At 39.2% G+C, this 13,273-nt stretch overlaps 1 protein-coding gene across 2 annotated transcripts; it reads left to right on the top strand.

Moving 5' to 3' along the window:
• Nucleotides 1-1,717: 1,717 nt before the first annotated feature.
• On the top strand, nucleotides 1,718-13,006 carry chrnd (cholinergic receptor, nicotinic, delta (muscle)). Of its 2 annotated transcripts, XM_034146374.1 has the most exons (12): nucleotides 1,718-1,815; nucleotides 3,629-3,774; nucleotides 5,602-5,646; nucleotides 5,752-5,861; nucleotides 6,534-6,689; nucleotides 7,188-7,306; nucleotides 7,779-7,979; nucleotides 8,552-8,663; nucleotides 9,067-9,181; nucleotides 9,531-9,741; nucleotides 11,060-11,178; nucleotides 11,772-13,006. In XM_034146374.1, the coding sequence occupies exons 1-12, from the start codon at nucleotides 1,758-1,760 to the stop codon at nucleotides 11,952-11,954; spliced, it is 1,575 nt and encodes a 524-aa protein (XP_034002265.1). In that variant the 5' UTR covers nucleotides 1,718-1,757; the 3' UTR covers nucleotides 11,955-13,006. The 2 variants fall into 2 exon arrangements, with proteins under 2 accessions (XP_034002265.1, XP_034002273.1); XM_034146382.1 differs by lacking the exons at nucleotides 1,718-1,815; nucleotides 3,629-3,774 and having other exon boundaries at nucleotides 5,603-5,646; nucleotides 5,733-5,861.
• The last annotated feature ends 267 nt before the right edge of the window (nucleotides 13,007-13,273 follow it).

Here is a 13,273-nt window from a genome sequence, read left to right as displayed (position 1 = left end):
CCGAACCACGCCCCTTAGCTGTGATATAATGAGCATATACCACGGCCTGTCGTGAGCTATTGCTTAATTATACATTTTTTTAAGGTTACATGCTTACTAGAGCCAAATCTTTTCTTTATAAGTCTTACTTCTGGGATTTGTTTGGTGCATTTCTATTTTTTTTATCTCCTGTTGAGGAAATTGCATAAATGATTTCACGTTTGCTCAAAGATAACTTCCACATCAAGTCCACATTTTTACAGGTAAAATGCTAACTGTAGCCAAAATATATGTATGCTTATAGTGGGTGTTTCTCAATGTCGAGGACGCTTCCTTGTTAGGACATGTCTTCCGACTCACTTCCTTCAGAAGCTAGGCAAGAATCCTTCATGGCATTCGGAAAACGAAGAGTGGAACAGGCGAGCAAGTGTGCAGGTGTGCGTCATATGAGAGGCCCCGCCTTAAAGTTTCCGCCACAGATTTTGGGAAATTGGTCCGTGCGCAAAGCATTGTGGGGATTTTAAGACCGCAGAAGATACACATGTGCAGCCTCGAAATTTCTCGCTACGAAGGACGCCGGGCTCGGTAGAATTCCAAGTATGCTGGACATTGGAACAGTCCTTCGGCGGGACTCGATGACGTAGCATCCTTGAAATAGTGGCTCTGGAGCATCCTTCCTTGACATTGAGAAACACCCAGTGTCCCCTACCCCTTAATATATCAGATTTAATCCCATATGTTATTTTATCTTTCTTTTTCCAGTAAGGAGGACAAATAATAGTTAATAACTTTTAAACTTGAGCACTCTTACATTTGAGAATTTATATTAAGTTAAGTTCATATTAGAGTTTATTTGTCTGACACATTCAGGGGTTTGGGTGGGTTTGTGAACAGTTTACCCTTTTACATTTACAATTTAAAGAAGACAATAATGTAAATAATAATGTTCCACAGATTCTGAGGTAAGTACGAACATGCATGCTTTTGACTTTGTCTTGAGTTTCTGTGTGTGCAAAAAGCGAAGGAAAGAAACAACGAGACCAAAACTGTCCTGTGGACTTTTAAAACAAGAAAACTATATCATTCAGTTAATGTTATTTTTGACAGCATTTGATATTCCTCTAATGTCACATGCAAGTATACAACTATAAAGCAGTTTAAAAACAGTAAAACACAAGACAAAATAAAACCACAAACAATTTAAAACCATATAAAGTTATACAACACTGAGCAAAAAAGCTACATATGAGAACAAGTTAGATAAATATAGAATAACTAATAAATAAAAGGTTAGGCTCTAAATATAGATAAATAGGTTTGAGAAGTAAAGTAACAACAAATATGAATGATATATTATATCAGAGTAATTATATGATTGATTTATAATTCAGGCTACAAATCCCTATGGAAATAGTAGGAAATTAACTTGAATGTAATAATAATAATAATAATAATAGATTACATTTGTATAGTGCCTTCCAAGGGACCCACGGCCGCTTTTACATGGTGAACAAACAAACAAACAAACAAATAAACAAAAGGGGCAAATAATAAAGTCACATTTAGATCAGAAGCTCGGCTCTTTGTTTTGTAACTATATCTAACCTCCCTCCTGTTTCCCGTACAGTCTCTCTCTCCGTCTCTCTCCCCCCCCCCCCCCCTCTCTGTTTTCTATTTTCTCTCCCCTGTGTTCCTTCAGCTGCTGCCTGTCCGTCACTCTGCAGGCTGGGTTTCGGGGGGTAAAATCTCTGCGAGCTTCTTCTCTGCAGCAGTCGGCCATGAAGCTCCAGCCTGCCGCTCTGATCTCCGTCTTCCTCCTCGCTCTGCTCTCAGCTGGTGAGTTTGACATTTCACCCACACATTTTTATAGTAAAACTGCTTTTATCCAAAGGTTGAGTGAATTCAAGTTTAATTGATGTGAGTTTTTGAAGGCCCATACTGACTATCGTAGTATTAAAGCAGCATATACGCAGTCGAAAATATTTATTTGATTTAATTTCTATGCTAAACCACCATTTTCTTCGATCCCCCCCCCCCCTCAATTATTTGCTCAACGGTTAGAAAAAGTTGAAATGTTTTAAAATGTATACATACACCATTTTTTTGTTCCCCTTAAATGCTTTTAAGTTTAATTATAATGTAGGACAAACTAACTCTCCTCTAAAATGTTGTTGTTTCAGCTCTTTTCAGGGAAATTATAAACAGTTTAGGAGTCATTAGTTGATTAAATAAATAAGTCAATCAACAAAATGAATCGTCAACAAATCTGAAAATTTAGTATTTGATTTAGGTCATTTTTAAAAAGCAAAAATGCCAGTAATTCACTTGTTTTAGCATCTCAAAGGTAGATATTTGATAGTTTTCTTGATAGACTGTTTTTATAGTTGAGTTAAACATCTTTCAAGTAAAAAATGTCTCTTGTAAATGTATGAGTTTGACATATACCATTTATATCTGAAAGAATGTTTTATATTTGAACCCTAGAGCCTTTTTTTCAATAACTTTATAATCTCAAAGAAGATATACAGTTCGATCTCTATTGAGTTTTTTTATGTAAATGTAGGCTTAAGGAACCTCTCGGTGGTGTTACAGCAGCAGTGTAGTATTCTGAACACAGAGCAGCTGCCATCACGAAATATGACCGGCGTGAAAGTATTCACACACTCCCCGACCCCGTTTGTTTTCTAGAGGTGGAATGTAACTAAATACATTTACTCAAGAACACATTCAATGTCCTTGAATATTTCCCTTTTACACAGCGTTATACTTCTGCTCCTTTACTTCTTGTTCTTGTTCTTCTTAAGCTAAATATAGTTTACAAAAACATCAGCTGGAAAATGCATTGTCACAAAGCTGAAAACAGGGCTGTTGTTCTGAGACACTTTGTAAAGATAAGTGTTTCTCCTAGCACAAAGCCACAAACATTTTTACAGAATATGATGCATTTAACAGTTTATAAAGGATTTAGGTTTGTAAAATGCTAAGAAGCATGTGAATAAAGTCTGAAGATGTATGAACACATTTCTGAATAATTATCTTCAAAAGTTCATTGAAAAATGTCAGAGAATTGAATACAAAATGATACCTAAAGGACCTGAAGATTAAACTAGGCCACAGTATATAAATGAGTTAAAAACAACTAAATGAAGCCTACATATTGATTTAGCATTAATATTAATCCTAGAGCATTATATGCTAAACTACATTTTGCTGCTAATATCGCATGTTCCTAAAGATGAAGGTGGATTTTTTTGGATTCATAACTCTAGTAGTTACTGGTGTTTTTCTGACTTTAATGTGAATTATGAGTGTTAAACTGTGTGTGTGTGTGTGTGTGTGTGTGTGTGTGTGTGTGTGTGTGTGTGTGTGTGTGTGTGTGTGTGTGTGTGTGTGTGTGTGTGTGTGTGTGTGTGTGTGTGTGTGTGTGTGTGTGTGTGTGTGTGTGTGTGTGTGTGTGTGTGTGTGTGTGTGTGTGTGTGTGTGTGTGTGTGTGTGTGTGTGTGGGTGTGTGTGTGTGTGTGTGTGTGTGTGTGTGTGTGTGTGTGTGTGTGTGTGTGTGTGTGTGTGTGTGTGTGTGTGTGTGTGTGTGTGTGTGTGTGTGTGTGTGTGTGTGTGTGTGTGTGTGTGTGTGTGTGTGTGTGTGTGTCCGAGTGCTCGTGCAGGAACGAGGAGGAGCGTCTGATCAACTTCCTGATTACAGAGCAAGGATACAACAAAGAGCTGCGACCCGTAAAGAGGCAGCAGGATGTCGTCGATGTTTACCTCGCCCTCACACTCTCCAACCTCATCTCTCTGGTACACACCGTGTGTGTATTTGGTGCTAGTCACATGCTGGATTTGAGCGTGCATTATAGGTTTATTTAACTCAAAGGCATAATCTCAATAGAGACACTCAAATCCCACATAAGGATTTGGAACTGGAGCTGCCAATGAATTATCAATAAACAGAATACATATTTGACATCTATTTTTATAATCGATTAATCGTAAATTCCATGCAAAATTGCTTGAAAATACTGTTTTCATCCTCTAGTGTGAATATTTCAAGATTTTCTTTGTTTTCATATCGTATTAAAGTGAACATAATATATAAGACAAAACTGGAGTTGGGGATTGCACGCATTTCTTATCCAAAACGTAATTCATATTATCAAATATAGTTACTATGAAGCAGAGGTGGGACCAAGTCATTGTTTTGCAAGTCCGAGTCAAGTCTCAAGTCTTTGCGCTCAAGTCCGAGTCAAGTCTCAAGTCTTTGCGCTCAAGTCCGAGTCAAGTCTCAAGTCTTTGCGCTCAAGTCCAAGTCAAGTCTCAAGTCAGGATGGGAAAGTTTAAGTCAAGTCCAAGTCCTAAACTTTGACAAAACGAGTATTAAACAAGTCCTTATGTGCTTTTCAACAAATGTAAGGACATCGATCAACAGAATAATACTTAATAATCAAACTGCTCTTTATTAGTCACATTAATCATTTAATAATCCATTTTCTCTCTGCTGGTAAAGTCACGTGTTTTCTTCTATTGTAAGAGGGATCAGTAAGGTAATGCTACGGTTTGATTCAGAAGGAGTTTAATGTACAAGATCCCTGATGTTGAGGTGACCAGAATGTTTATTTCCACTGTGTACAGCATGTTATAAGGGACCCACAATCTATCTTTATGCAAGGGATAATGTGCAGCGAGGCGTCTCTATGGGGAAAAGAACACCTGAATCTAGATCCCTCTGCAGGTGGTACTTTAAGTATATTTTGATGCTAATACTTTTGTACTTTTACTTGAGTAACATTTTGAATGCAGGATCTTTTATTGTAACCGAGTATTCCTACACTCTGGTACTGTTACTCAAGTACAAGATCTGAACTTCTCCCACCTCTGGCAATAAATCCTGAGTGGTTACCAAAAAAAAAGGTTATTTTCATTTTTACAAATCCTGCACTCAGCTTTGCTTTCTCCAATATCATTGAAATGCAGCCAGAAGCTGCTTCTTTTTTCGGTTTTCGCTCATTTCTTGACTTTTTCCGACGCGCTTGCATTTAAATCCGTTTCCCCGTCTCCCCGTCGCTCTGTGCAGCTGGCCTGTACCACTACACCTGCTGTCTTTGGAGCGTCTGCCCCCCACCCTTCTTTCACATAATGGTATGATCCTAGTGTGTCCTCGCATATGATTGGCCGCATGGTGGCTCAGCAAAATAAAGACCCGCCCCTGCCTGCATGGATTCTCAGCAAGAGTTGCAGCGGCTGAAGATTCTGCTCTCCCCGACGGGAGTCTGCTCTTCTAGCGGCATCTCGCGATCGGCGTGTTGGAGACCCCTGAATTAAATTATCAAGTCACCTCAAGTCAGAAGGCTCAAGTCCAAGTCAAGTCCCGAGTCATTGGTGTTCAAGTCCAAGTCGAGTCGCAAGTGTTTTGTGATTTTGTCAAGTCGAGTCCAAAGTCATCAAATTGGTAACTCGAGTCTGACTCGAGTCCAAGTCATGTGACTCGAGTCCACACCTCTGCTATGAAGCCTATTTGAAAAAATATATTTAGTTTTTGATATTCCAGTTTACTGAGTAGAAGTCTGAAAAATGTCAGAGAAGAAAAGTTTGTTCTGTTCTAATATTATTACATTTTTCTATTTGTAGAAAGAGGTGGACGAGACTCTGCTGACAAACGTATGGATAGATCATGTAAGAAATGATATTCTGTCACTTTATGTTGAATGCCTGCATCTCTGTCTCTACTTTATCTGATGTTTTCTGGTCTAATAACTAAGGATGTGTGTGTGCTGACAGACGTGGGATGACTTCCGCCTTGCATGGAATGAGACAGAGTTTGACGGCATCGCGGAGCTGCGTCTGCCTTCCAAAATGTTGTGGCTGCCGGAGATCGTGCTGGAAAACAAGTGAGATTTCCCCCTTTTTTTTTGTAATATAAATGAAAAAATCACAAATTTAAAAGAATAAAAAATAAAAATATTCAATGAGATTATAAGATAATTAATTTGCGAGAGAAAATTTGTTATTTCTAGTGTTAAAGTGGTAGTTTAATGAGAGAAAAACTATTCTCTAGGATGAAAGTAGTACATTTCCTAGAAAAACTGGATTTTCTGACATTATGAAATCATGGATCTCTCTAAGTGGTTTGGTTTCTGATTTTTTTTTGTGCAAATTATGACTTTATTCATTAACCATTTACTTTCATTTTCATAAATGTACCTCTTTCTAGGTTGCAAAGTCTGGTTTTGTCTTGAAAATGGGCTGAATGTCAAATTTTAGATGCACTTCTAGAAGAGAGCCCACATGCTAGTTTTGACAGAGCTTTAATGAGACATAACCATCTCGACTCATACATGCTTTCGAACATATCAAATGAGTTGCCGTTGACTTGTACACATTTTAATTTAGTTTATCAGGACTTAAAGAGCCTCCTGTCTATGTAAACTCCACGATATGACTGAAAGCTCCAGAATAGCTACTTAATGGACGTTCAGTTTAAATTGGTAAACTACAAATTATTCAATTTCCATACATTACATTCAGCCAACGTTGTGTTTTGATTTGTCTTTCTCCTCCAGTAACGACGCCCAGTTCGAGGTGGCGTACTACAGTAACGTGGTGGTGTATTCCAGTGGTCTCTGCTACTGGTTACCGCCCGCCATCTTCCGCTCCTCCTGCTCCATCAACGTCAACTACTTCCCCTTCGACTGGCAGAACTGCACGCTCAAATTTGTGTAAGACGCCTAAACCACACAGTGTCACGGTAACAGCTTTACAGGAATCCTGGTATATCGAGACAACTTGTCGCAAATGTCGCTTTTGCAAGTTTAATCTGCATTTGTTAAGGAAAAACTGCTAGGTTCGCATGTTTAAGATCAGGTTATCTGATTTTCAGAATATTGTAGACTAGACAATAAGTTTTGAACTTTCTAAATAAGTGAACATCAGGATGTATCTCATTGTTTGATTCTAAAGGTGCACACATTCACCAAACTATCTCAGAAAGCTCAGCCTCTAAACCTCAAATCATAATCTTACACCAAGATACTGAGGAACTCTTAACTAATATATTTAAACCAAGAAATCACAAATATGAACATGTTGACCAGACATTTGTGCATCGAAAATGCTTTGTGACTTTCTTTTTAGTCGATACATCTAATACATGTTTTCTTTAGGCTATTGCTTATCACATTGTATCTTACACTGTCATTACCCATGTTGCTTTGCAGCTCTCTGACCTACAATGCCAAAGAGATCAGGATGAATCTTAAGCAAGAGTGGTCCGAAGACGGAAACACTCTCTTGTACTTGGTGGAGTGGATCATCATCGACCCTGCCAGCTTTACAGGTGAGTGTCCTTCACATCTGAATCTCATCATTTCATAAATAATAAACCAGCGAGAGATTTCACCTAAATATCTTTTGTATATTTTATTTGTAAGTATATCTGACGTCTTTTGTTTGGTTTGCACTGTAGTAAAAAATAAATAAATAGTGATAATAGTGGTTTGAATAATAAAAGAAACACATATTTAAAAAAACCACAACTTGTTATTGAACAACTGAAAATTATGAAATAGCACAATATCCTCTCTCTTTTTCAATTGATTTTAATGTTGTTAATTATGTGCAAGAGATCCTGATGTTCATTTAAAATATGTTTGGTATCTACTGATGTAAATGATATTAAAAAAACAAAAACGTTTTTGTTCACAAAGCCCCCCTCAGGTTTAAAAAATATCCCATTTCCAATCTCTATCATGTGAACCTTATTCAATGTCTGCTTCACGTCCTTTATGCTTTTTGCTGTTTTTGGACAGAGAACGGTGAGTGGGAGATTAACCACCGCCCGGCCAAGAAAAACACGTACAAACACATCCCCATGGAGAGCAACAAGCACCAGGACATCACCTTCTACCTGATCATCAAACGCAAGCCGCTATTCTACATCGTCAACATCATCATCCCCTGCGTGCTCATCTCCTTCCTCGCGTCCCTGGTCTACTACCTGCCGGCTGACAGTCAGTTATATTATAATACGTTTAAATGAATCAAACTCACTGTTGAATTAAAACATTTGATGGGAACATGCATACAAAATGCTTTTTTTTTCACTTGGCAGCAAGTTTTAGTTTTATATTGAGATACATATTCTTCTTTTTTGTTATTTCTAGGTTCTGATCTTTTAAGAATGTAGAAATCTATATTGTTTATTAATTAATTCAAATGCTGTAATGTCAATTTGTATTGATTGATGAATTAACATCATCATCATCCCCTGGCTTCACTCTTATACCTTCCTCTTGACATTCAGTAATAACAATAATACATCTAATCATACAGAGCTTTTCTAAGCAGTCAACCCCCACAATAAAATAACATTTCATATTGGCATAGATTCAACAATAAGTGCACATTCACTGCTTTTAAATTGCTTTTTTTCTCACCTCCTGCAGGAAGTTTTAGTTTTATATGGAGATTATTGGAAAGTAGATGGAGAAGTTTGTTGGATTCTGAGGAACCTATTTACATTTTTTGTTATTTCACTGAACTGACCGTGTCTGTCTGTCTGTCTGTCTGTCTGTCTGTGTAGGTGGTGAGAAGATGACCTTGTCTATCTCCGTGCTGCTGGCTCAGTCTGTCTTCCTGCTGCTGATCTCTCAGAGGCTGCCAGAGACTTCTATGTCTGTTCCACTTATTGTCAAGTAAGCAACACTCACTTGGTTTTTTCCTTTTTTGAAATTATCTTTATTTTATTTTAATTCAATTTCAACAAACCTAGAAAGTAAGGCATTAACAGTTACAAGTCATTACTTGTAAATGATGCCCATCCAACCATGCAAATTGAAGCCATGTAGTTCCTGCAACAAAAATACATTCTGAGTTTTCACATATATTCGATTTCTAAGCATTGTCTCGTCTCAGAATAGGTCCATGTTTTTCTTATTGCATATGTATGAGTTTAAACTAAATATTCAAGTTTTTCTTTTGCAAACTTGTGACTTCAATCATCAGTTTTTTCCTCTAAAAATGATCCCCTACCTAGTTTATGATAATTATTTGTAACCCAAACTGCCCCTCATACTTGTTGATCTGTGTGTGTGTCAGATACTTGATGTTCATCATGGTGTTGGTGACGGTGGTGGTGTTGAACTGTGTGGTCGTCCTCAACCTGCACTTCAGGACCCCGAGCACACACGTCATGTCTGATTGGACCAAGAAGGTAACACACACACACACACACACACACACACACACACACACACACACACACACACACACACACACACACACACACACACACACACACACACACACAACCCTCAACCTAACCAAGTCTTCACCCTAAAATTAATGATTCCTGAAAAACATTAAAATCTCAACAGCTTGTGTTAACCACAGACCTTATTTCAGTCTTCTAAACCAAAATGCTAAAAACTATTGAATTTCAGATGTGGAAACAGGAAGTGCTAAAATGCTAACTCATTCCCAGGTTTAGGACTCATTCCTGCACCCCTCTACAGTATGCACATTACCTTGGCTTTAAAATGTTGCTTTTTTCTTTCCTGCAGATTTTCCTCGAGCAACTGCCTCGCATCCTTCACATGTCCCACCAGACCGCGGCGGAGCCATACTGGGATGGAGCGTTGCCACGGCGAACCAGCTCTGTGGGCTACATCGCCTCGGCGGAGGAGTACTACAGTGTGAAGTCTCGCAGCGAGCTGATGTTCGAGAAACAGTCAGTGAGGCACGGACTGATAACCCGCGCCACACACTCATCAGGTACCGGCAAAAGTGTCAATGAATTTCAACGGTGGAATATTTTATTCATTTTATTCGCAAACAGTTGAAAAAACAATTGTTATACAGAATTGAGATATTTAAAGAGGGAACTCCGATCAACTGTCTTGATCAGGATGCTTCTTAAGAATTGAGAATAAAAAAGAGCAAAAATGTTATAAATATTCATGTTTTATACAGACACATTTACAAGCTTAAAACACCTGACACTAACCCAGGCATGGGCAAACTAAGGCCCGCGGGCCATATACGGCCCGTTGGGCTTTTTAATCTACCAATCGAATATTGGTACAAAATTGTCCAAATTATAGTAAAGACCGCATTCATTTTGCCTTTTTCCTGCAATACCCGGCATTTCAGTTGATCCCACTAGATGGCGCACTCTAGACACAAATTACCTTTGCTGGAGTCGGCAACCCGGCAAGATCTAAGAACCAAATACGTCACGCTTACAGTCCTCTATTGATGTTGTTGTGAGCGGTGTTGCGGAGAAAATCAGTGACGTAAAACGCCATGTGGGTCATAAGAAGGCACGTAAACGGTTACGTCATGACGCAAACGATGACGCAATGACGCAATAACTCAGTGGACAGCTAAATATTTTTTCACCGATCTGCTACTGGCCCGGCCCGTCTGTTACATTTTAAAACTCATAGTGGCCCCCGAGCCAAAAAGTTTGCCCACCCCTGCACTAACCCAATGCCTAAAACTACTAACTACATTCGTTTCATCAGTCTTAAACATTGTTTAAAACCAGGTAAAATATAGTAAACAGATATCAAATGGAACAGATGAAACAAAAAATGTATTTCAACTTGTTTAGACATGTAGTGTATTTAAGCTCTGACATATCTTAATAACAACTGCCACCTTAAGCTGTTTTAAAAGACTGAAATACATATATGGTGAAATATAAAAAAAGATTTGTACACTGTGAAAAGCGCTATAATGTGTGTTCACCCCATGGTTAACCAAAGGATGCTACGTTCTCACCCCTTTATTAATCCCTGTGTGTGTGTGTGTGTGTGTGTGTGTGTGTGTGTGTGTGTGTGTGTGTGTGTGTGTGTGTGTGTGTGTGTGTGTGTGTGTGTGTGTGTGTGTGTGTGTGTGTGTGTGTGTGTGTGTGTGTGTGTGTGTGTGTGTGTGTGTGTGTGTGTGTGTGTGTGTGTGTGTGTGTGTGTGTGTGTGTGTGTGTGTGTGTGGTGTGTGTGTGTGTGTGTGTGTGTGTGTGTGTGTGTGTGTGTGTGTGTGTGTGTGTGTGTGTGTGTGTGTGTGTGTGTGTGTGTGTGTGTGTGTGTAGTTGTGAAGCCTCAGGCTGAAGACGGGGTGACGGATCAGCTGTATGCGGAGATCAAGCCGGCGGTGGACGGAGCGAACTACATCATCAAACAAATGAGGAACAAGAACGACTTCAACGAGGTGAGACGGTGGGGACGAAAAACTCCTCTCTCTTTCTGCCCTGTTCTCTCCATCCCTCTGCCCCCCCCCTCGCTCATACTCCCTCTTTCTTGCTCCGTCTCCTTCTAACCCTCCCTCCGCCTCTTTTTATCTCTCCCTCTTTTCTTTTTCTCTGTCTCCTAGCCCCCTCTTTCCTTTTCTCTCCACCTCTCTCCCTTTCCTCAGTTACTCTCCAACTTTCTTTTGTTCCGTTCCCTCCCTCCTTCTCTCCATTTCTCCGACTCTCTCTTTTTCCCCTACTCTCCCCCGTTTTCTTTTCTCACACTCCCTCTGTCTTCTGCACCCCCACGTACCTTCCTCCCTCTCCCCTCTCTCTCTCCCTCGCTCTCCTTCTCTCACTCTACCTCCTTCTGTCTCTCTCTTGGTCTCCCAGCTCTCCTTTAGGCTATATATAAATCCAGCATGTGATGTTCTCTCTTTATCTTGCCCCCCCCCCCCCCCCCCCCCATCTCTCTCTACTTGTATGTAAAACCAGCACCTGACGCTCCCTATCTCCCCCTCTCTCTCCACTTGTATATGAACCCACCCCCTGACTCTCCCCCTCCTCCCCTCAGGAGAAGGACAACTGGAGCGGTGTCGCCCGAACGGTGGACCGTCTGTGTCTCTTCTTGGTTACCCCGGTGATGACCATCGGCACCGTCATCATCTTCCTCATGGGCGTCTACAACATCCCACCCCCCCTGCCCTTCCAGGGAGACCCCTACGACTACAGCGAAATAAACCCTCGCCTGCCTTAATAGCCGTGTGACTTAAATATGGAGTGAATAACTTAATTAGTATATTACTATTTCAATAATTTTGTTTGTGTGATTTGAATAGAAATGTTCACTAAAATCCTTTAATATTATTTTTGTCTTTGTTAAATGTTAAGAAGCCCTCAGACGCTGTTTCTTGCAGCCCCTCGTTACCGGGGGCATGGGGCTTAACTGGTTAATGAAGTACGGCATGTTTTATAATCCGGTTTAAAATGTGGTTTTACAGTTTCAAGAGAAAATAAGAGATTAGTATTTTTCAGCCATAATGTAGGAAACGATGGAGGCTACAACATGTCATAAGAAGATCTAATAACCCTTATACACCCGGTGAATAGGGTAAAAAAGATAACTAATAGATATCACCGTGAGACTTCCTACCTGGTTACTTACATAACATTACGTTTTCTGAAATATGCAAACGAGGCATGTTCTCATTAATTTGTGCTAATATGCATACATTACCGTAACAGAAATGTGAACATTGGATAAATTCAGGTTAAGAATTCTTGTTTTATTTTGTTGACACATTATAGTCAAAGGTTTTTGCAGAGGGGGATTCTGGATTTTCCTTCATATCACTCCATAAATGTTAAATGTATTGTTTCTTATTTTTTAAATAGTTGCCAGAGGTTTGAACCCATCACACAAAACATTACTTTTACCAATAAAATCAACGGAGACAAGAGGCAATAATTCCAAGCAAATATTATATATAAGTTGAAACCAAAAAAACAATAATGAAATACTAAAATGTAGAGAAACTTCACAGGCAGTACCACAGTTTAACACTTCAACAAACCACCCAAATAAATACATATCTCATGGAGGTTGGAATATTATCAAAAATACAAAATTAACCCCATCGCTAACAGTGAGAAGCTAATTGAAACATCACAATCTCAGGGCCTTTTATGTCATTTTAAAGCCCTTTTTAGCTGCTAAAGTGTATACAGTCACAATGCCTTCATTTCAATGTATTAGCACCATAGTTAACTACTTCCTGCATATATTAAAAATGTGTCTGATAACTTTAACACCTTCTTATCTGACTTGTGCTTTTTACAGACCAGACATACTTCTATTGTAGTCAGACATCCTCTGTGAGTCTATTTTTATAACTTCTTCTTCACCGTTTAGTCTCAAGACATAAGTAAGAGTAACTTGCTCTACTTCATGACCCGGAGTCCTTCAAGAAAAGCATATTGTAGTCAGAGCTTTGAAAACATATTGGATAGAAACTGGAGGACAAAAAGGTGGTGTTCACAAAACCAGAGCACATCCAAGTTCATCCTTTGTGGAGA

This window comes from Trematomus bernacchii, unplaced genomic scaffold, assembly GCF_902827165.1.
Source record: "Trematomus bernacchii unplaced genomic scaffold, fTreBer1.1, whole genome shotgun sequence".
Lineage (NCBI taxonomy): Eukaryota > Metazoa > Chordata > Actinopteri > Perciformes > Nototheniidae > Trematomus > Trematomus bernacchii.
This window is presented reverse-complemented; position numbering and strand designations above follow the sequence as displayed.

Coding starts and splice junctions, on each gene's coding strand:
- chrnd (XM_034146374.1), top strand. CDS start 1,758: ATGAAGCTCCAGCCTGCCGCTCTGATCTCCGTCTTCCTCCTCGCTCTG. Junction 6,690..7,187: donor AACTGCACGCTCAAATTTGT/GTAAGACGCCTA, acceptor GTTGCTTTGCAG/CTCTCTGACCTACAATGCCA. Junction 7,307..7,778: donor CGACCCTGCCAGCTTTACAG/GTGAGTGTCCTT, acceptor GTTTTTGGACAG/AGAACGGTGAGTGGGAGATT.